The sequence below is a fragment of the Formica exsecta genome, unplaced genomic scaffold (genome assembly GCF_003651465.1).
Source record: "Formica exsecta isolate Colony F162 unplaced genomic scaffold, ASM365146v1 scaffold155, whole genome shotgun sequence".
Taxonomy (NCBI): Eukaryota; Metazoa; Arthropoda; class Insecta; order Hymenoptera; family Formicidae; genus Formica; species Formica exsecta.
Genome location: NW_021848872.1, coordinates 1,105,064 through 1,130,276, shown reverse-complemented (window position 1 = coordinate 1,130,276; position 25,213 = coordinate 1,105,064). Strand labels below are relative to the sequence as shown.

Below are 25,213 nucleotides of genomic sequence, written 5' to 3'. Positions count from 1 at the left end.
GGAAAAGTGCACATAATCTCGCGATTTACCGCAAATAAACGCGGCTGGTCACGCTGCGTCGACGAAGAGAAGAAGACCGCGGCTGCGATTGCGTAAACGCGTGGTAGGCACGCACCAGAATGCGTGTGTGCGCGAGTGCGTGCGCGCATTTCCCGTTTTACACGAACTTCAAATGCGACGAAGACCAGGTTGCGTAACGCGGAGTGCGCGACTCGCTGGGATCGATCAGCTGATCTGATCGAGCAGCGAGAGGGAGATAGTTGTTCCGCGAGACGCCAATTTGTGCAGTCTCGCGTAATTAAACGCCGGATCGATTTGGCCCTTGATAAAGCGGGTCACCGTTATGGTAATCCACGCCGGCGCGACGATCTCGGCATTAATTGACATTGCGTGAATAAATACGCATTCCCGAGGGCTCGATCGATCATATTCCTCCACCTCGGGCAAAAAGTGGGTCGATCTTTGGACACGCGTGTGCACACGTTGCGAATCGTCGAACAATCGAGGGCGCATTGTCGTTCTAGTTTCTTTTTTCCGATAGCGCATTCAAGATCGCAGTTGATGCGATACCGTTAACGATGGAGATAAACATATATAAAGCGTTGTGTACCGTGTAAATCAATTCACGCGGCTGATAAAACGAGATTAAATTGCTAGTTAAGAATAATAATTACATTACGAAGGATGTTCAATAAACTTTGCGGAGCTTTCGTGATTTTTCGCACGTTTTTTTTCGCCAAAAAAATTTAATAACTCGCGCGATGACAAAAAAATCTCACGCAATATATCCCACGCTATAAAACATATTAACAACGTGCTGCGCATTCCTACAATGCAGTCCGCGCACTGCATTTCACGGTGCATTAGAAAGTGGCGTTTCGAAACGGGCAGCAGTAACACGTGTACGTTCGTTTCCGACGCGTGTACGCGATGCATCGTCAGTTCCTCTCGTTAGTCGAGGCGCGTAAACGCGCTTCGACCCAATTATCGTTAACGCGATTGCGTAACGTTACACGCTTTTTCATCCGCGAGAGTTATACTCAATATTTCTTCTGAACCACGGCAAAATCCCGCAATTGAGTCTACATCGTATGTCGAGATCACGTTTTCAAAAATCGAAAACTATTAATCAACAGCGGAAGATCTACTTACATCACTGGAACGCTTAATTAATCTCGGATTACCGGTGTAATCAGCGATGAATCGCGTCTTTCTTCCGTTAGATAAAAGAACGAAAGATCGATTTGTGCATCTCTTTTCAGAAACGTTGCAAATAATTTGATCGTTGTAATTTACGGCTTGCATCGCAACTTGCCGAGAACGAGGATGGTCGACAAGTCGTTATATTGATAATAGACTGAGTTTATCGTGAGGTCCCCCGACACTTTTACGTCTCTCGGCGGTTTAGTGCAATACGTTTTCTCACACACGCCGGTCGTTCGTACATTTACGGCTTGTATTATCGATCCTCAATATATTCGCAGAGCTTGATAGACGATAATCAGCCACGATATTGCTGTATATGTTAAGAGAGGATCTCTTCCGGCTGATTGTTGAAATATAATGAAGTTCCTGGTCAAGTACTACGACTTCCTGAACATCAAGTTCTCCACGGTGAGATCTTAAAGCACGATGTTTTATTGTTGCGACGAGCGTTCAGAATGGGAGTGAATTTTAAGCGTATCGCGAGATTAGGGTTTAAGATTGCATCAACTGACAGATAACTGTGCATAATTTTTTTTTTCATAAAACGTGTTTCACGCGTCGCTCAAATGTCCCGGAATGTAATTTTTTTTTTTTATTTTTGATCTCCCGAAGCTTTATTATAATCGGGGAAAAGTAGAAAATATAATGCTTCGCCTTGGATCTAAATTACAAGGATGACGGCCTCAACATTTATCGATAATTACACGCGTATCCTTATCGTGCGTCTGATAATGGACCGCTCGCGAAATCCGACGACCTTTTAGATATCGTGTATGAAAGAGTAGCATTATGCGGATTCCGCGTTGCATCGCAGCAGCCGCATGAGCGATACATCTACCGTGGCGGTCGAGTTTATCGTGTCATTTATCACTTGTCTTTTTTTTTTTATCGCACTTGCCATGATAATTAGAGTTCTCTGAAATGTTTAGCGGCACGCGGTATCGTTAAAAAAATTTGGAATTTTTTTCCCCGACGTTATCGGGATCTTGGAATCCCCTCGATGCTTCGACTTCAAGGAGAAACATTTGTGATCTGTCACTCTTCAAGGATGCGCCCGAGATAAAGAACCGCGCGTGTCTGATATGTCTGAGCTTTGGAAGAATGAAAATAAATGAGAAAATAAGAGTATTGAAATTTTATTTATTTTTATTTTATATTAAATGCCGAAAATAACATCTCCATCTTCATCTGACGCTTTGAATATTATCATTCGTTTTATCGTGGGCATAATATATAGAAATATATATATATATTTGCTGATTGCCTCGACAACTCGCACGAGAAACCGCAAACCACCTTTACCGATAAGATACCAAGATGTCACCCGCTGATGTCACGCGTGCGCTTTTTCGTTGAGTAAGAAATTCATTCGAGAAGTTTATTAGTCGGCGATATTATCGATGTCAGTAGCGCGATTTAATATTGTCTGCTGACGTTTCCGCATGTAACTCGGTTGCGTCATATGACACTGTTGTCGCATTCGCAAATCGCTAAAATTGCAACAAGACGATTCATCAGGTGGTTAGTGGGTCGAATAGTTTCCCTATCGGTTTCGCAAGACGAACCGATGCGAATTTTTCGAAGAATTTCGCAGGCAACGTGGCCCCTCGCACAGAAAGTTCTTGAAAGTTTCACACGACATCGTTCTGGTTTGACCCATCGTTTTCACCAACATAAACATTTTTAGCGGACACCGAGTTTTATCGCCAATTAAAAGTGGAAGTGGCTCGCATATATTTAATTAATCTGTTCTGTAATATGCCTTCTTTACACAATTCGTTTTAGAGATAAAATGTAACACATGTGTTAAAAGCAGAGTTTGATAATTATCTGGATATTAATGTCTTCGCACAGTAGGACGTTTGGTGAAAGTACGTGTTTAAAGCATAGTAAAGATACATTTATACTTAGCACTTCATTTCGAATTTACCTGGTTAATTGCTTGAAAAATATGCAGTTTGAAAAGGGACATAAAGGAAGAAAAAGAGAGGAAAGAATATCCCTCGTGGATGCATGCATTATGTTCGCGTGATCAAATAGAGTTGTTATTGTTCTCTTGAAGAGCAGATAAATATCGATCGCTAAGGTTCTGTTGGTTTCACCTTGTATTGCTTTCGTATCGCGAAGTTGGTGAGGTGACTAATTCCCCGTAACAGGGCGACAAAGAGCGACGGATGGTCACAAAAGCCTAATAGACTTTATCAGCACGCCGCAGAGTGCACTGACACGTTGATGCAATTTGTCAGTTGTTGCGTTTTATTGGCGTCTTTATTAGCACGATCCTTCGTTAGAATCGCTCGTCCGATGTCTCCGACGCGAAAGCGATCTTAAAAACGTGCACTGCTTGACACATGTGCTCACACATGTCAATCGAAATCCGATAAGAAACTCTGCTCGCGGGATCCAAACTTTCCGTTTTATTCCCCGCTGCTTTAATTTTGATTCTAATGCCATTTGAGAAAAGATATTTATTAGAATAATACATGTGTATTAAAAATTTACGTAATGTAATTCTAATCCTCGTTTATTGTGACTTGCAGGTGAGTAGGCGGTCCAAAGAACACGAGACACAAGAGAAGGGAAGGGTGAGTTAATTTACGTTGTTGTTAGAAATCTTGTAGAATTGAGCGAGGATTCGCGGAGAAATCCGCACTGAGAGCCGCAAAGTCGTGTTCCACCCACGTGGCGAGACTAGTCGATCGAAACGACGTTAACATATCCGTTCGATTAACATGCAAGTCGCATGTTACGTCGAACAGGAAGGGCCATTTAATAACGCAGTGGAAGACAACTCGCGTTCGCCATCGAATATCCGGAAACGCGTACCGCGAATATTTTTGTACGATGCATTTTATTATTTTTATTATTATTTGAGTTTGACATGGTTGGAGACCGACGAGGTGAGATATATATGTATATGTTGCTGGCAGCGCTTAAATATGCACGAGGAGAAACCGATTGTCGATACTGATGCACGTACGTTATAACTTGATGAAACATGTAAATCTTGTTGTGTTATCTGGGTTTATTGCGCGGGAGAGAAATCGTTCGTCGCAAAGTGTGTGCGCTTTTACTAATAAGCATCCTTCGAGAATTCTTCGGCTCCCTTGGAGATCGCTGTCGCGGGGGTTATACACCTGCGTTAAAGAGTAAAAAGCGGTTTTGAAATTATCCAGTACCCCTCTTTCTCCCCTCCCGAGAAAATAATCAACGAGTTTTACTTTCGCGCTCCATCGCTCGTTCCCTTTGCACATTGATTACTTTTCTAAATGTTCAACGACCGTAAAACTTCTTACTCTGCGGGGACGAAATTAAACTCTCTAAAGTAATCCAACTTCAATTTTCAATACAAATAAGGTTATAGAAATCTAATAGCGAATAAGAAATTATGATCGAAAAGTAAAAGAGCGAAAAATTATTGTCTAAATAAAATGTATAGAAAAATAAGACGAATATATATAAATTCGTGAAAATATCTACAATATTAAAGAGCACGAAATACGACAGACAGTCGCGAGATAGAAATGAGGGCAGGGAATGCTCGACCGAGAAACGCGATTCCCGCGGTGCATTAAAATTTATCAAGCGAAAGTGCAAAAAGCCGTGTCCTTAGGGCGTGTTCGAAGCTGGTGTATCAAAAGAGACTCGCCTCTATCAATTATGTAAGCAAGTAGGTCAGAAAAATCCACGGTCAATTTTGTCGGGCGGATATGCTGTACCAAAAGTTTTAACCCCGTTGCACTTATTATTAGCATTCCTTCGAATAAAACATCGCACATTAATTTTGTTGATTTCATCGAGTCTCTCGAAGAATTGGCAAAACAACCAGCCGATCGTACAGTTTGCAATCGCACAGAATTTCCGCGAAAATCTCCCGCGCGCGAATGCGAATGTGAATTCCGGCGTGTGTGCGCGATTAAATCGCGAGATGGACTTTCCCCGTATGAGGGAAGATGAAGCGTTATCTTTTGACCGCGAGCATTCGAGTATCTCGAAATTTTCCAAGGGCACCGATCGACAAGTCCGTAAATATGCTTCGGAGCCGTGTTTATTCAGTTGTGCTTAAGCGCCGAGATAGCGGCCAGCGACGTCTCATTAAAACCATTTCGCTGAAGGTGTCTCGTTAGAGGCCCCGGCGATGACTCATCAACACACTCGCTTCCTTACTTTCTCCATCTCTAATTGTCGCGACTGTTGAACAACGATGTGCGGGCAAATCTCTTCAATTACGCAGGTAATGGTGCGTGTCGTTGATTTCGTTTAAAATACAACGCGCGCCACTTTCGCAGATCTAGGCTAGATGAGATGATTCGGAATTAGAACAAAGAGTGATAATATGAAAAATACACTGTTGTCATTCTTAAAAGGCGTGGTCATTAGAGTTGCTTTTTTGTCCCATATATTAGTAGGTCGAGCTAATCACGCGGTGCTGTCAAATATTTCGATAATGGATCAGTGATCAATGTATGCAACGTGAGTAGAGTATGCGAGAATAGTAGTACTCGTTATCATCATCGCGTTATCTTAACATCATTAATTAACGAGAGTTAATGGCGCTCTGGATCCCCGGGCACTCTACACCTGGAGTATGGAAACAGGTCGCCGGGAATAATTTCGCGATTTTGTTAATCTTGCGAATGCAAATTAATTACTCGGGCAGACAAAGAGTCCGACTTAAGCTGAAAGGGAGTATAATCGTTATGTCTCGTGGAACTCGCGAGATGCAAGACGAGCAAGAACCGACAATGAATTAATATATATTATTAATATAGATTATTTCGATCAATGTTTGAAACAGATAAAATATCGGAAATTAATATTTCGTCAATCAATCGGACAAGGATAAAAATGTAGCTCGGAAGTATATGATTCTATTATCTAAAACTCGCGTAACGCGGAAAAATTATTGCGAATTTTATTCTACTTTGATTGCCTCTCTTCCGGGATTATCGTTGCGATTTTTCCTCACGTTCGCGCACGCTCGTCAACGACTTAACGAGAGCGTGGTGCGTTTTACAACTAACATAAGCCGCATACTGAATAGCAGACCGCGCGCGCACTCGCCGTTCGCTCGTATAAATCTTCTAACTGCGAATTCACGTTGATTAGACAGATGTATGTATGCGTTCAATGAGATTATACAGAATGCCTTGACGCGTAATAGAATTTACAAGCTGAGACTGACACGCGATGCACCGACTTCACGTGCCCGCTTGTTTATTGTCGCTATTCTATGGTTTCTCCATTATTTTCCACATGTTTCCGCGCGAAAGAAAGAAGAGAGAGCGTTCACGCCGCGACGAATCCAAGGTCGATGACGAATCGCATTTTCTTGCCTTGTTCATTTTTGCGACATGCATAATATAGTGCTTGTTTTCCGCGCAAATCGTTAAAGCGGAAAGGAAAAAAAAAAAAAAAATTGGCCATTTACTCCGAGAGTGAGCGAGATAAACCCTCGACACGGGGTTAACGGCTTAAAAGTGGCCGTTGTTGATAACAAGGCCGTTGTGTCGGAACGTATCGACGATGAATTACGAACAGCTTTCGCACATAATAGGACGAAGTCCGCAAATCTCGTTGCATTACCACCGATATATACGCGATGTTGATGATGGTGAACGTGGGTGCAACGATTCGCGAATTTGATACGCGTGGGGTGCGCGCACGGATGCAAAATTAATCGTTCGCAAATGAAAGCGGCTTGCGTTTGGTTACAATCATATCATCGAATTAAACTGAGTTCCGCTCGTGCATTTCGACAGTGTTCGTTCGCCCGTCTCTGTTTAGCGCGCGTGGATGGCATTCGGGCCGCTTTTGTGATTTAACCCCCTAAATAAATCAAATAAATGAAAGAGTTATTTCTCCTTCTCTTCGCGTATAATGGAGATTTCACGATACTAATTAACATTCAACTTCACCCAAACTGACTTTTAAGTGAATTTATACAAAGACGTTAAAACACGTTGATAAGAAAGAGAGAAGCGGGAGAACCCCTGAGAATCGACGCGATCCTCGATTATTGGCTGCGTATATGTGTATGTTTGTCTATATGCAGAATAATCGCAATAGCAATATCGAATTTGCGGGGAGAAAGACTCTAGATTCTTTCTTCTCTGGTGGTCTCGCGCGGCTCATCTCGTTTTGAAAACCTTTGCAAATCTCTCGAGCCGTCGCTAAAACATGTTTACTTACATGTTTAAACTCACTCGACGCGTACATACGTTTGTAGGCAGCAGGTCGTCACACTTTCGCGGCGTTTTTCCACCGCGAGAATTTTTTCGCAGACGAGACCTTCGACTGCGCAACTTTTTCCGCACGCACAAAAAGTACCGGAGTATATCTCGCGTATTCGTCGCGCGAAACGCACGTAACGACGCATACACACGCAATAATGTCAGGCAATAATGATAGTGCATTTACACGCGACGTGGATTTAATAATAATAATCGTTACGATAAGACATCGCAGAGAAGTCTTCTCGCTAAGTATATATAAAATAATTATGGTCAATCTGCATGTGTTTTACAATCAATCGACTTTTTTCTCGTCATTCGATGTGCGATGATAATCAATTTTATTTTCACGCGACGAAATTGTACCATAAATTTATTCGACTGTTTCCGACAGAATTAAATTTTTCAAGGATAAGACGAGCCATTGAACGCGGCTATTTTTACGTCGCGCGATTAATGTGGGCGCGGATTCTCGTCGGCGTCGGCGGCCTTTGTTGTGGGGTCAATACAGATTGCGAGGGACATCGCTTTGATCAGTCCCTTTGTGACCAACAAGGTGTTAAATCCTTTCTGGAACGGTCGGCGCGTTTATAAACTGAGGGTACCGTTTTGAGACGCGTTATCCGCGTGGTATTGTCGTCGATTCATTCATAAAAGCATGCTTCCTCGAACACCCACGCCTCTCTCTTTCTCTATCTCTGTCTCCTACCTCGTTGCCGTGGCAACGCGTGTTATTTTCATTCATACATACGTCGCGTCTTACGCGCACCGGAGATTCTTTACGCACGTGAGTCATCCGCGACAAGCGCGCAGCGACAGGTAGTAGTCAGTCGATCATTCATCGTCGTCGCGATCGCACGGATACTTTCGCCGAGTGTATAACGCTTCCAGACGCGCGACATCAGTCGGATACTGAGCTTGTACGATAAGGAGAAATGAAGTTCCACGAGTGGCAAGAGCGCGCTGAGACTTGGCTAGGAGTAGGAAAGGCGCGAGAGAGGTACTTTCAGGCAAGTATACCGGAATTGTCGTTCAAATATAGGGCGGCACGAAATTAACGCGCGCGCAGCAGCCTGTCGCCTTTACGTCCCTTGATAACGAAAAGTTACACGAAAGGTTGGAAAAGTTTTCAACTTTCTCTCTCTCCAAACGTATCTTGTGAATGCTCTTACCGTTATCTTGCACGGTACGGAGATAATTTTAAAGTAATGGCGAGACGGATGGATGGAGTGACGGGACTTGGCAGCCAGAGAGAACTATGACTATTAAATTCGCGAGAAAGGGAGAATAAAATCCTATTTAAAGAAAAGCGCGAAGGATCGCGCGACAAAGTGTGACGCGACAGGTTGACTTTTAGAGGGAAATTAAAATTCCGATATTCAAATATTTCAAATATATTTCTTAATACTCGACCTACATTAAGTCGCATGAGTCATTTCCCTCGCTGATTGGATAGAATCGGCGGCACCTAACGCACGATTACGCGCTGAGCGGACCACTCATGCTACAAGCTCTTAGTAATCGGCTCGCGGTATCTGCGGTTTTCTTTCTTTGTACGTATCCTAATGACGTCCGAGTCCGGGTCCTTGTCTTTTCGCTCCGGCTATGATCGCGCGCTTATCTCACCAGGCAACCGATTAAAGGCAAACGACCGAGTACTTTTCCTTTTTGCAACGATTCGTGTCCGCGCTCACTCAGCTATTCCGACGTATGTTTATTCGCGTCGCTACAACTTTTTTTCACGTTGCAACTTCCATTAGTCTTTTTTTGGGACATCTGATGTCCATTATGAGAAATATTTCCTTCCTTCATTTGTAATCCGAAGATATCAGCTTTTGAGATCTCTCGGTAATTTTGTCGTTTTAATTGTAATTTAAATCGTTTAAAAAGGAAACGTAGAAACATTTATCAGTATTTAGCTCTTGATAAAACGCTGGCGGTTTTTCCACAGTTTAATTATCAACGTCAAAGGAATGCAGCATCGCGAGTCTCGCACAGATTGTTAATAAAGCAAGAAGGAACGCGAGAATGTTGATGAACAATCTTCCTTTTTTCGCATTCACGTTTCGTGACTTTGTTCAAAGAATATTTTAAAGTAATCTGTTTTTTTTTTTCTTTCAAATAGCATACATATGATTGTAGTTGCGTGCAGAATGTATAATACGTGAATAATATTAGATGAATAATCATTACGAACGCAACAGGTGTAAATAGTAAGCTCTCTGTTCTTACAAAAAAAAAAAAATATTTTTCTTCTTATTCTTTCTATGACAATCCAGATAATTGCTTGATCAAAGTTATCTGCTTTATGCTTGATTCGAGAGAATAAAAAAAGCGTAAATTGTATTGTGAAAAATCGCAAAGAAGCTACCTTGTAAATCGTTAGCGAGGTTACAACAGACAGTTCTCGAACGTGAGGCCGTTCCAGGCCACGTTTTCTGCACCGGGAACGAACGCAACACGGAATGGGGAGTGGAAAGGGGGGGGAGGGGTCGAGCGACAGAATGGACCCGCAAGCGTTGCGCCCGTTGCGGCAATAATGACGAAATTCCAGTCATTACCTGTTTTACGCGAATTCGCGGAAGCGTAAAGTGTGCCTGTCACGCCGAGTATCTCGCCCGCGGAAATGCATTTTTCAATAACAATACGAAGAATTTTCCATTTTTGTTCGGTGATTTTTTCGACGATGAGAAAAAAAATTTTGCGTCACTCCTTTTCCCGCGGAATTGCCGCAACATCTTCGAGCCGAGCGGAAAATTGGCACTTGCGACTAGTAACGCAGGTGACACTTTTCTCGACGAGATATTACGACAACTCCGCGACACAAGCGAGCATTTTACGACCTGAAGCCGAAGGACGAATGTGTATCTTACGTTTATATAAATCTATGAAAGTGTATTATAAAGCGTGAGAAGAATATTTTACGAGATGGAATACAAGACGCGCATGCGGGGGGGGGGGATCGACAAAATGGGGTATGATATTGTTTTCAGAGAATGGCCTGCCACGCAAGTACGTGTATATTCCGCACGTCCTCCAACTACATTTACAGTGCAATCTCGATTTTTACGAACCTCTCGACATGGCACGTTTGCCCGTTTACCGTCGCGATTATTATGGAATACGCTATCCGCTATTACTAAACAAAACGCACGCAGAGAGAGATATCGAGAGAGGGAATATTACCGTTCCCAAGAATATATACCTCTCCCTTTCCCGCGGAATTACCAAGATCACGTGAGCCAAGTACAACTCCTCGGTATCCGAGTATCTTCTGAGCGAATCTTCTGAGAAAATTGAACGCGACTCAACTTCGTATCAACTTTCGGTTGGTTGCATGCTGGTTCCCAAAGTGTTTCGACGCGCGAGTAAATAGACAACGATAGATGTCCGTCCTGCCATAATGCATGATAATGCGATGCGCCAGAGAGAAGCAATGCATAAGATATAAATAAATCAGGAGAGAAAGCGGCTCCCTTTCCTCTTCTTGAACGCAGTTGAAATCGTCGGAAAGTGAGTAGAATGCGCCTGTTCTCTTTTTTTTTTTTTTCCTTCTAATCGTCGACCGTGCTTGACAAACGGATCTCGACGGAGAGATGAAAATGATATGCATGAACCATCATTTCCGGATGAATGCATTCGTTTCATGCTTGATATGACAGATTTGAATATACGATTTATGATTCGCGACGTTCCAAGCTCCTCTGTCGGTTTACTTGTTTCTTTTTTAACGACTAGCGCGAATGGGAAAATACGCAGCTATATTTTTCTCGTTAAAAGAATATTAAAAAAAATGAATTCTCTTTACATAAAATAATTTTTGCGGAAAAGATAAGAGTTTGTCGCGCTAGCAAATATATATATATATATATATATTCAACGAGATGATTCAGCAACGATGCTGACGTTTTATTGCCGCTATCGATTATGATAACGGCGAGCTTCCTCGAAGAATTCGATTATCTGAATTCGATTATCGGAAAGGTAGAAACGAAATACGGAAACGCAATCGGTCGACCGAGACGCGAGCAAGCAGGTACGCTTTATACCTGCATTCGACACAAGGTGGAAGATTTAGTTTCTGAGTAAACACACTGGACAAACGTTATTGAGTCAGCACGACTGTCCCTCTCGTTTTCGTGATGCGGTATAATTGGCGATGAATCACGCACGCTTTTTTTCACTCTACGTTACTCTAGGAGACGCGATTCCTGTTGCGTGCCTCTCGACACATTTGCATTGGCGTCCGTCTCTGACGAATTAATTATTTAGTGCGTGAGTTGGGTTTTATCTCGAAGCGGAATTTATTCCGCGAAGCGAAGTTTGTTGGAATTTTTGATTAGGTAGAATTTTACTTTCTATTATATTTTGGGAATATCGCTCAAGACGAAAAATATATCTATGTCAGTGGCAAAAGAGAGAAAAAGTATTATATAAAATATAATATTAGATTTAAAGAGATAAATGATGCATTTATTATCGATTCGTAATTCGAGTATATCAAGATAAAGAAAATCGCGGAACGGGATTAGAAGTTCGCGAAAGGCGGGCACACTCATACAAATTTCTGATAATGAATCACCGAAACGGTAGCCTGCCACATCGATAATTGCGCAGGTGAAGTCACGCTGCCACTTTGTCTAGTCTCTATAGAGGTATTCATTCACGTGCAACGTTTCACTTTGTTTCAACGACGACGACGTCGATCGCGTCGCAAAAAGGCTCGCCCACCGCGGTTTAGAGGCCCTTTCGTAAAATCGGGTCAGACAGCTGTCGCGTACACTTCAGTTATCTCTTCCTCCTCTCGTTTCTTCTTTACGACAGCACGACAAAGGCCCCGCGATCACGTGCAGAGGCCAGACACCCACGCGAGCGCACACCCTCGTAAATGCACCGTTTGCGCCGACATAATAGGGGCCCAGCGCGGACTTCCATTGTCCACTTACGGTTAAAGTCTCTCCTGTCGCGGATGGAGGAGGAGACGGACTGATACGGGAGGGAAGGGCTCGGAAGGTACTGGAGGAAGTCGCGTATGGTGACACACGAGACTGGGGCCCAATGTCGCGTTAAGACCGAACAGCTAGCTATACTCCTGCGAATTTATATGCGATTTACGCTGACGGTGGCGGCAGTCGATTTTGCCGTGATGCCCCAGGACTCTAGACGGGCCCCGTTATGAACCGTTGCCATTACGTGACCGGGCAAGCGTATTGGACACTCGTCTTGTCGACTTCGACGTCGCTGTTATTATTCAATTCGACACGTATCGCCTGCGCGTGTTTTCCGCGTTTTTTAAAAAATGGTTACGTGACATTAACGCTTAATTTAAATGTTATTCTTGTACCTATGAAATAATAACTTTTTTGAATGTGTCTATCTATTTATCAGTATGCATGTAAAATTGGAAATAATTATACAATAGAAATGTATTTGCGTGTCAAAAGCCGAGGGAGTAAAAAAGATATATTATAAATTATATATAAAGCAACGTGATGCAACAACCGAGAACTAAAACTACATTGCGTAGCAAACTCAAGTAGCAAGAATTTACGAACTGCTTTCATTATCAATGGATGTCTAATTGGGAATCCCGAAAGATGCTAACTGAGGTGTCAATTTACTGGCTCTTGACCTCGAGGGTTAAAGGCCGAGGCAACGCACCTACTCGCGTAACTGGCAGTCGTGGAACATAATTGGAGCACGAAACCGAGATAAGAATCGCGAGACATGCGGTCGAAAAACTTTTACTCACCTGCTGCTACGGTGGCGACACGTAACGATGATCCGTCCTCACGCGATCAGGAAGTCTGCGGTTTTCGTTCCGTGCGACCGTCCCGGAGGATCTTAGACGCGGACATTACTTTGATAAGTTGATTCTGACCGCAGCATGAGCGGTATGTCAAAAGCCGAGGGAGTAAAAAAGAACTGTTTTTTTTTATAAGCTTAATTTAAATATGAAAAGAATCTACATCTGTATAAAAACATAAGAACAAAAAATATTATGTAACTATATACGATATAATTGTGATAAATAATCGTGATAAAATTTTTTCGTAAATATTTTAAACTTTATATATTTAGATTTAATAAATTTTATTATAATTATTACTATTACATTTTTTAAAAATATTTTATCTTTCGGAATATAGAACGAAAATATAGCTTTACGTCGAAGAATCCAGCAGTTTTCACGAGTGTTTTTCGTCGATGCTATCAATTGAACGGAAGTGAGTCGCTTCGCAAATCCGCAATTTCCACTCGTCACTTCGCAGGGAGTAACGGCAGATAAGAGTGAAAGTAAAGCAAACGGCTTTTTGCTTGCGATGCAACCGTGATTCTGACCGCAGCATCAGCGGTAAGATTGCGATTTAGTTGTACATAAAGTGTCTCGGATTTCTCCGCATTTGGTTTCATCTATATATCTACAGCTTCTTCCTCTAATATTATTTCTTTAAAAACTTTCGTAAATATTTTTTCGTAAATATTTTAAACTTTATATATTTAGATTTAATAAATTTTATTATAATTATTACTATTACATTTTTTAAAAATATTTTATCTTTCGGAATATAGAACGAAAATATAGCTTTACGTCGAAGAATCCAGCAGTTTTCACGAGTGTTTTTCGTCGATGCTATCAATTGAACGGAAGTGAGTCGCTTCGCAAATCCGCAATTTCCACTCGTCACTTCGCAGGGAGTAACGGCAGATAAGAGTGAAAGTAAAGCAAACGGCTTTTTGCTTGCGATGCAACCGGACGCTTTATATATTTTATTGCACCGTGTATACTCTCCGCGCGGCGAGATAGTTGTTAACGCGAGGCATAAAGAGATATTCTTTTTTCTCGATAGTTATAAATCACGCGGAGAGGGCAGGCGGTATACATAGATACACGCACACGTATATAGGAAAGCTAAAAAGTCTTTCGCGCAATCGCCGATGATATCGATGCGCTTTTTATATTTATATTTCGTTCGATCGGATGATTTATGACCCTCAATTTATAATGTTTACAGCGCGTCTGTGATAGCTCGTCTTTATTTTGACGTGTTAAACGCCGCCGTCTGTTGTCCCAAGTGTCGTAGCTTACGCCGACTACTTTACATTGTATTACGGCTCGTGAGATGTGATTCATTATACTCGTTATCACTCGTTTTTACAGAGAATTACACGAAACGGCGCCGATGCCTATTCCCATACACAATACACAATTTCCTTTTGAAAAAAGCCTCATTATCCCGACAGTTACACCCTTTCCCATTCATCGATTCAATTTTCTCTTGCACGCACACACACACACACACACATATAGACGCGCGCGCGCACATCGCACACATACGAGACACGCGTAGCAGCTGTTTCATACGCGTAGTCCACCGACACGCGTGTGCGTGCGCTCTCGACGGTTGGCGATTGGCGACAGCCGAACGGTGGGGATAAGGAAAGGCGCGCGGGTGGGGACGGCCACAATTCCCGCACACGGGGTATCGTGTGTGTTGTGAGTGAGTGAAAACCAGTCAGTTGGTCAGTCACTCAGACAAGCGGCGGGTCGGGCACGCCGCTGTAGCATCTCGTTCGCAGGCTCGCTCTTTGTATTCGAGGAAAAAAAGACACGAACATCTCGAATGGGTCCAGATCTTTCTCGCGATTCTGCAAACTCCACTACCGTTACACTGCCCTTTACACACTGCCCTTTACATATTACCCTTTACACACTGCCTGATTTCGTGTCTGATTAATCGTTTCTTCGAGTAAGTAAAAAATATATATATCCTCGCCTCGTGAAATTTCATTTTGTCGCGGCATCGACGATCTGTGCTCGCGATCTGTGTTCTAATGAACGTATCAGTCGGCTCCCGTATCAGTAGTGCGGTGATCGATAGTCAGCGTAGTAGTATACTTCGCGTGTCAAGTGAAAAAAACAGCAGTCGCAAAGATGCCGAGTCAGACTACCACGATTCTGCTCAAGTGCTCTATGGTGGATGTGCCCGCGCTCAACCACGTGAAGCTCAAGTCTCTCTACGTAGTAAGTACGCGTGTGTGTGTGTGTGTGTGTGTGTGTGCGCGCGCGCGAGCGCGTGTATGTATGCGTGTATGTATTGGACAGACAGCCCAGGGGGTGTAACGGTACGTCACAACGATGTCGTCTCTGCTTGATCTCGCGAGATCGATGCCACCGTGAGAAAGATCGTGCGAAATTGCGTCTCTCGTGTACAAAGATCTTTGTTATTGAATCTAATAGAAAGAGCGTTCGCGTTGTAAACAAACACCCGTTTCATTCTGGAAAGATAAATCATGATCGATTTATATTCACTCTAATTGGTTAAAAGATAATAAAGGACGATAAAGCGAATGAGGATAGATCTGACGCGCTTAGTGCTCGGGAGAGAGATATTTTATTCTAATTCTAATGACTAGCGGATGTCATTGTCCGCATGTTAAAACACAGTTCCGCTGACCGACTTCTTTTGTCTGTGCCGACTAAAAGTCGATCGATACCAGTCGAACGTAAACATCGAAACAGCTCTCTCGACCTCTGTTCGGTTTACCTGGATTTTTATTCACTCGCTGCTCACATGATTCTAAATACACAAGGCAAGTGCGGGCAGAAATTTACAAACGATTCATCTTACACGTTCGAGACGCGATATCATATTCCGAATCTCGCAAAACTTCCCAGAAACGACGATGGTATTCATTTTTCCGCGAATAAGCACGCGTGTGCGTCCTCACAAGACGACCGGATGGGCGGTCAATTTAAGAGAAAAAAAAAATGCGAATGCACGCACGTACGCGTCTGCGGCGGCCCCGAGGGTACCGGCGACTAAAAGGGGTGAATAAAAGGGAAGATCTGCCGTGTCTGGAGATGCTTGCGCCTCATTAACGTTAACCTCATTCGACGCGAATGCAGATGCATTTACGAGACAGCAGGCAGTCTCGTCGGGTTCATCCAGCAGTCTCACGCTCGGCTCCTCTCGTGTGTACGCGTATGCGTAAACACGAATGATTTTTCTAATTTATTAAATTACGAGAAAAAGAATTCAATTATCGAAGCGTAACATTTTTTTTACGATACATTTTTTACGATCGAGCTTCTTGCGAGAAAATATTTTGAGACAAGAAAGTAAAATAGTCAGTAAAAGAGTCAACAACTTTGGATTGTTTTTCTCTTCCTTAAGAGAGACTCCTGTTGTGAGAACCTCTTTTCATAATACCGTGGTGTAGCCTTCAATAGGTATAAACGTGCCACTGCATTGCTGCACCAGCAGAGTGCAACGTGAGCGCAATGGGCTAATCACAACGCCGCTCGTCGTGCCGTATATCTCGTATTGACAAACGGACAATGGACTCGCGTTGCGGGGCGGAGAAAAATGCGCCCGAGCGTATTGTGCTCGTCGAGGCTACAAGATACAACATTCGCGGAAATCGCGAAAGCTGCCAGTAACGAGCGTAATAGTCAGAAAATCCATTTCGAGATATTACATTTCGTAAATCATTCAAGGTTATCGCTCCAATTATCGATACACGATCGATGGGCATTTACTGAACGATGTACACATGTATATGTGCACATGATATTTATATACGTAAATAATTTAAAGTAGCAAAATATAATACGCGCGTATATAAATTGCGTATCATATTCGTTACTGAATATACGCATATTCGACTCGTGGAAACTAAAATAAAATTGTAAATTATATCTCTACGCGCGATACAGTTAACGATAATCTTGTTTGAAGCACGAAATATACTTTGTCCTCAAAAGTTCCTCTGTACTTTCGTCGACGCACTTAGATAGTGTATCACCTTTATTGTATCTAACTTGAAACGGTGGCGAATTAATCTGTGACGATGCATTATCCGTTAGATGTGATTGATATCGAGCGATAGAGAGAGGAAGAAGGGCAGATAGAGAGATAGAAGGAGTAACGTGACTTCTTGGATGAGACGAAGCTTAACGTTCGCCTCTCGTGTCGTTTCTAAATATAAAAAGATGGGCCCGTTTCTTTCGAGTACGGCAGGAGGGCAAAGCAACTGTGACAAGAGCATTCACATGGACTCCGAGAAGATCGAAAAGTCAAACACGCATTTCTCTCGTACAAACAGACGAAAGCAGTAGAATCACGTCTGAATTTGTCAATCGATCGACAATATCCGGCTTGATTTCCCAGAATTTGACGCCAAGACGTGTCAGGTCGGATATCTTAATGCTTTTATTACGGAAGATGTAAAGTTGCGCAAATGTCAAACTTTTCCGAGATAACGAGAAGAGTCGACGCGATAATCTAAAGATTAAAATAAATTCTAAAGTAAGAGAGAGAGAGAGAGAGAGAGAGAATGAGAGGGAAAGAACGGAACACTTTCTTATAATTTGTTTAGCAAATCGCGAACACACGAGTTAAAGATATAAGTATCTGCATACGCTTGTCGATATATATCCAGACTTACCAGAAGCAGTTCAATTAAATTCACTTCAGATTAATTTTTCGATGAGGCGACGAGATAGCTTGTGTGATAAGGATCTACATTTAACGCGGTGAGAATACAGTTAACCAAAACTTCTCAGCAGCGCCGAAGGGGTCGGGGGACACGCGCGTGCACGTGTTTTTTAATGGGTGGCATTGGAGATGCTCCATGCGTGTCGAGTGTTCCCGACCTCATTTTCGGATAAAAAAAGAAAAAAGATAAATAAATTGTCCGGCGAGAAGAACCGGGTGTCGCGATATCGTCGCGTTATCTCTCGGATAACGTCGGCGCGTCGTCGCGATACGCGATTATCGGCGATCTTGTCACGATAAAAATTGATTTTGAATGGATCACTACGCAAAATTGCCGGTAAAATCACGCATCTGCTACTTTTCGTCCTTACGGATCGATTCGTCCTATCTCTCCTTGCTTCGAGATGGAAAGATGCGCTTTATGCGTGATAAATCTTGTTACTTGAAATCATCCCCGAGATGAAGAAAGTAAGAACGGAGTTAAATAATGAAAAGATATAGAGAACTCAAATTTTTTATATATATCGTCAGAACCATGAGAGATTTTGTGCATATTATTAAATATTGTAGAAGTAATATTATCAGATTGATGTTACACAGCAACTTTTTATTGCGAGGAACGTAGATTAAATTTTCTTGCGCGATACAAACATGCGATTTTCGGGCCACGCGTCGCTGAAATACATATATAATACCGTTGCTTCCGAATATATCCCCGCCGAGATAATTCGCCTCGGGATAGAAATTACATGCCTCGGAGCCGTCCAGTATCGCTTTAATTCGACAACCTGTTTTCTTTTTACGCGTCGATTCCGCTCTCCCAGCTGCTCCTCTGTACCCGCATCGGTTGGTCTCATTTATCTTTATTTTTTTCCACCACCCGATCTTATATGTGCGCGGTACCGAGTGACCAGGTCGGGCCCATGGCCGTGAAAGTTCCTCTGTTTCACTCGTACGGGTATCACGGCCGCGTCCTTCCGATGACAACAGCCTCACCTTCCCCTTCCGATTATCCATGGGGTCCGCTCGAGAAAAGGGAGAAATTTTCGAAAGCGATGACGAGTCTTCTTTTTTACGGCGCGGATGTGGTCTCGTTATCCGAGCAAGTGAGCGGATCGCGTATTGCCTTTATTACATCACGATGCATTATGATGCATAGGCAAAGTTAGCCAAGCGCACTTCACGAATGACATTAAAATATGTATATCGTTATAATATGATGAGAAATTATATACAATACGAGACGCGCAACTCGAGTTTGTATGCACCGATTTCGTTGCAATATTGGTGATTTAACGATCTCGTCGAAATAATCTCCATTTTGTGCATTATTATATACAATAATTCATCGATGAACAAACATTTGGACTGAAACTCGCACAACAGACGTCTCTTGAGCACGACCCCTTTTTCTATTCTGGTGCGTGCACATCGTCGTCTTGCTTCATACTCGTCCACGAGTTCTTTGTATTAGCTCTCTTTCTCTTTCTCTTCGCTTCTTGCGCGTTTTTGCAGCCCTCTCAGAGCACGCTCCTCCTCCACTCCCTCATCTTCGAGGCTAACGACGCGAGCTGGACCCCATTGTTGATCGATCCACGGTGAGAGGAGTTTCTAGGAGCAGAGAAGCGTCATTATATTGCCTTATGCACAATCGAGGAATGATTGACTCACGAGTAAATTGCAGAAAAATGATTGCATGGCTGACGCTCGCCATCTCGCTCTCGAGAGCAGTAACATTATTATAGTGTTGTGGTGAGTATTACGTAGCACGATTCGCAGAATTTACCTTCGAGATTATAACCGAGTTTATTCTTTGACCATGGTAAAAGGAAAAAAATGTAACTCCAAGATGCAAAAGATCGATGACCAATATACCTGATGATGCGAGAGCAGTAAATATTTTATGCAACAAGAGAGAGCCCGCACGTGGAGTGCATCGTTCCAAACATAAATATAACGTCGTAGTTTAATATAGAATACGATTCGCGAACGTATTCACCGTTAGCCGGAAGCCGTGTATCTGATCCCAGGTAGAGAAGGTTAATAAGTCACGCATGAAACTCCTCGATGATTTCTAAAGATATCGATAAACGAGCCCCGGTGACGGATAAAAATCCCTACCCAACTTTCTACGTCATATCTCGCGATTTTTAATAATCGCGCGCTCGTGAACCCGCACTCGGCCCGCGATCAGCTGATTCGTCACGCGTCGAAAGTGCGTGAGAGCCGCATCGCGGAATGATGGTTTTTTTTTTTCGCGTAAATTAATGCCTCGGTCGTACCGCGCTCCTTTAATGCAAACGCGCGTCGATTATCTTTCACGTGCTTTTCTCTACTATACAAGATAATCTTTTCACTTTCTATGTTCATGAATATATCTAGATTTTATATACGATATCCTGGACGTTTTCTCATACCGGAATTTTCCGCAAACTCTTACGCTAATGTTGACGAAAAAAAAAAACATGCGTAATATCAGTGTCACGTACCCCTGTATATATCATCCATTGTCACGAGTTAATCGCACATCGTATTGATCACGTTTCATTCATCGGCAGAGTCTTCAAACAGCTTTTTTTTCTTCTTCCGACTCCAAACCGGCGCGAATGGTTTCGTAAATAGGTCAGCGATTAATTGTACGCCGCTAATGCCGAGAGCGGTTTCTCCGATCGATGATCAGCAACTAATTGGCGCTTGTGAAAACGTCCCAGCCGCGGTCGCGCACGTACGAGACGACGATTGGCAAACGTCCCGGCCGCGCAAGTGGATGCAAACGCGCAGAAGTAACTTTTCCTCGCTCTTGAGGAATTGGATAAACGCTGGCGAGAGTCCCGGTGCGGAAATCGATTCCCCGTAACTTCGCGCGGTAACTCTTGAATCTCGAATTTCGAATCTCTCGATTTGCTTCGTTAAGTCGAACACGATCTTTACGATACGCGGAATATTAATCGCGAAGGGCTAACATTAATATTCGAAGCGTTGCATTCCAGATGTAAACTTGATATTTATTGTGCAATAGCGTTCATTTGACGCGATTGATATTAATTACGGAATTCTCGAACGTGCTCGCTTTCACGAAGTAAGTTACGCGACTATGCGCATTGTGACAGTATGCGCAATGTGTGCCTCTTAACATAATTAAGAGGCATACATTGCGATTGACATTAAGTGTGTTCCCCGCGCAGCAAAACAATGTGAAACAATTGGCAGTTGGCCTACATCTGAAAAGTTGCGATTGCTTACACTAGTTTTTTCACAGGAATAATGTGCAACGTAACTTTCGCAGATTCTCCTTTAAAGAAACGAATGTTTCCACAAGGGATCCGGTGTTCCAGATCGAAAGTAATCGCTTTAATCGATCGATTTATCTTTGTGCTGTAAGATTCACTATATTCGGTTCGAGCGTCCTTGACCTGCGATTTTTGCCCGCGATCGATATCGCGGCGCAAACGTCATTCGAACGCGATTGTTTTATGCGCGTGTGAAAAATTCTCCGGCTGACAATGAAGTGACGCCGCATCCACGGTTGAATTGAACCTCGCGCCTTTCTCGCGGGTAAAAGCGAGCTGACAACGCCTCATAATTGGAAAGCTACTCATGGAAAGCTGTTCGTGGAAAGTTACTTAAAATTACTGTTTCGCTAACATTGTGTTGATATAAAATTATATTGCTGATATAAAATGATGCTGTTTGACATAAAGTTTTTTTTTTTTTAAATTATAAGTATGCCAGTGCGACCACGGACAGAGAATGGAAGTGTGCCAGTATAATTCCAGCGTGATTTTAAAATGTAATCTCCCATAAAGCCGCAATCTTCGTGTGTCATATTCTTCGGCGCGTTTTCGACACGCTACAGATTGATGAAATTTATTTTTGCGCACGTATCTCGGTCACTTATGGTATTCACCTTGTGGACGGATGAGTTATCGAGTTCGATATGACCCCGGCATTATTCAGGATTCTGAAGATTTTAAAGATTCCGCAGCGAAATTGCCCGGCGATGTGAAAAAGCGATGGAAATTCCATTCCGCTAAATGTCGCAGCTCAAGAACTCGCGGAATTGATAATTCCTGCATTTCTGACCTTGTCGTGTTCGTCATCTCGATTGCGAGGGAACTATCATCGAGATTGGTATTCCAAGAGCATCTTGCGGGAGAATCCAATATTATATTACACAAATTCTATCAAGATAAATATCATTGTGGATGATTGTAATTTATTTATTGCAAGGTATTATACACGAGCACCGCAAAGTACCTTTATTTACTCATACAATATTCACCAAGTTAAAATTAAAAAGTAAGATGAAACACGAGAATTTTGCTTTTCTGCGCGAGAACAGCGCGGGCTGGACAGCTGCAGCTGAGTCTAGTCTTTGTGCTGCTGCAGGTTGGCAGGTGTCAGATGCGAGATACATCTGCTAACCTGCACGTGTTGCGCGCATGTGTGTGTACGCAGGTATATGACGATCCTTACGCATGTTGAATCGAGGCGCGGCAGGTCGACGAAATGTCGACGAGCCGGTGTGCGACCGATCGACCAGCAAGTATGCAAGTTTCGGGAAGCAAATCTGTTCACCTGCTGCACCATATCGCTAGGTGTGTGCTGGGTTTGGTCTGCGTGCAGCCAGGTGTCCCGAGAAAAATCGAAAGCCACGAAGCCGGGTCCGAGGTCCGAGATTATTAAGGTTTGCCCCCCGAGCGAACGTAATGATAGGGTACCGCTCTCCCCGGTTGGATGAGAGTGTCCAACTTTATCGTATCTTTTTTCTTTCTCTTTTCCTTCGCCGTCGCTCTTGCCGCTGTATTTATGCGAACGAATTTTGCTGCTCGCCTCGCGACGTGTCCTGCCCATGTTCGGTTTCGAAAATCATGGCCAACCACTAATAATCAGTTCCTTTTGATCATAGAAATATCCTGCTTGCGACAGTTTTTTTTTAATTTTTTTATTCGAAGCATGCATCTTAAAAACGTGGGTTTCTCAATAAGACTAATTCTTTTATTCATCCGAGAGACGACTATTATAAATTTTTATCCGGCTTTTGTATTCGCTGTTATTCATCTCTCACGTGTATCTAAAATAGGACATCTCGTATCTCCCAGGCGCTACGATACAACGCGAGATTCTAAATTTATCCTCTCTCGCTTATTTGTGTGCTTTTTATTCGTCACAAAGGAATCCTCAACGAGGTATCGAGTTTTGTGTCCTCGTCTCTCACGCCACTCCATCAATAATACATTATATTGATAATCTAAATAGAACTAGCGAGTCCTGGTGCTTTTCACACACATCATTCGGTTACTGAAATTCAACCTTCTCATATATATATATATATACTTTCCTCTTTCTCTTCTCTTCTCTACACGCAATTTCCTTACGTTTTTATTTTTTTGCTTCGATAATCCATTCGAGACCTTTCTTCGAAGAAATCGAAAACCTTGAACCTGCTCCATTCACATTGCTCGATCCCTCTTTATACATTAAAGGCAAAGAGAATTCATCTCAGGTATCAATCGTTTCTCGGAATTACACGGATGAAAAACTCGGCCATCTGTTGAGCGAAATTAATTGCGAGGGTAAATCGCTGATTATAAAATCTGTATATTAATACAATAATATTCCGATATATGTCGGACGGTAATTTCGCGCACGATTTGTTAAAGTTGCGTCTTTAATAATTATAAAAGGAGTGGAGCCGCGAGGGAGCGCTTTTAATTAAAGGAAAACCGTGGGCACGTTCCAAGAAGACAATGGATCGTAAAGGCTCTTCTAATAAGAACGAGAATATCGATCGATGATTATTAAAGGCGTTCACGACGTTTTTTTTTCTCGTTTGAATCTTTTTTCAACATTTTGCGCTCTTCGTGCTATTCCATTCCTCCATAAAAGAAGCGAGATGAAAACGAATATTGTCGCGTAATATCGATACGTTTTCGACATGTACTAATATCGATTTTATAGTCGAAGAGAGAGAGAGAGAGAGAGAGAAAGCGCTCCGTTGCGTAGATACGTGCGTTGACCTACCATCCGTGTAATCCACAGCAAGGTTGTCATCGATATGACATTGACAATGGCATGAACAGGCAGGTCTAACGAACCTATTGCATCGTCTCGTAACATCCTGTCATACCTATGTTATAGATTTCGCCGACCGCGCATTTAGCATAAAAATGGCTTAGCAATTAAAGATAAAATCAAGCAGCTACATAATATCGTGTATATCTCTTTTATCATTTTTTTTAAATTACATTGCGAATTTATATAATTCACAGCATTTATATAAATTATTTATAAATTTAGCGTGTACTTTTGAAGTGACAAAATTCGGTCACATTACGTAAACGCGACCCTTGTTTACAGCATTGGCTCGTTTCAATGTTAAAAAAAGAAGCGTACCGCTAATTGGAGTGTTATTTAACGATGCGAATCTCGGAGACTCGGTGCTCGCCTAGATAAAAATCCCGCAGCTATTAGACCTATTTTCCATTGTTGTGAGTGGAGCCGAGACGGGGAGACTGCGACGATCTCTCCCATCAATGCGTTTGATGCGATCGCGTAGGTTCTTGACCGCATTCCTTATGCAACGGTCGTCTTTTTTTTTGGTACCCAGGGTCGCCCTCCAATTAGACATCGATATGTAATTACAGACTCGCGTATAATTAGGGGCGGACTCGCTAGCCTAAGAATACATCGATTTCTGTCATTGTACATTAGACGCGGGGTCACTGCGCCGTTTATAAACGTCCCGTGGATCCTGATGGCAAATTATAAATCGTCCGTAATGAGTGCGCGCCCGCCTTTATAAACCGTTACAGGCTTACAGTTAATTCTCTTCGTGACTAGTGGCGATATCCTTTTTGTAAGTTGAGAGAGGAAGAGGCTCTCTTTGTGCAATCTTCACTTCCGATTAAACACTTTGCGAAATCATACCCGTCGAACAATTTTTCAGGATTCGCTCGCGTTTCGATCGATCGATTCTTTTACGCATTCTTATGAAACGATCCATCAATCTGATCGCTAACGACGGATGCATCGATGACGATGATGCGCATTTGCATGCGCATCGTTCTACATTTGCAGCGAGGTGAATCTATCGCGCTCCATTGTCTGACACTAATGAAATGAGCTTCAGTTATTTCCATATTGTTTTGCAAAGATGTCCGATTATTTTCTGACGTGTCCACGTGGCGGTCGTCAATTTTCTAAATATATCAAGTGCGCGCGTTATTCATGCGCGAAAAAAGGAGACGGACGTGTCGATATCTTCCGCTC

The 25,213-nt window shown here is 42.7% G+C and overlaps 1 protein-coding gene across 2 annotated transcripts in view; it reads left to right on the top strand.

Moving 5' to 3' along the window:
• The window catches only part of LOC115233005 (probable serine/threonine-protein kinase dyrk2), a 103,708-nt gene that overhangs the window by 40,998 nt on the left and 37,497 nt on the right, over window positions 1-25,213 (top strand). Inside the window, exon 2 of one of the 2 annotated variants that reach the window (XM_029803211.1) lies at window positions 3,747-3,791. The exons of the other annotated variant lie outside the window; for it this stretch is intronic. Coding sequence (XP_029659071.1) covers window positions 3,747-3,791 — 45 coding nt within the window. The remainder of the gene's footprint in view (window positions 1-3,746; window positions 3,792-25,213) is intronic. 2 annotated transcript variants of the gene reach the window in all.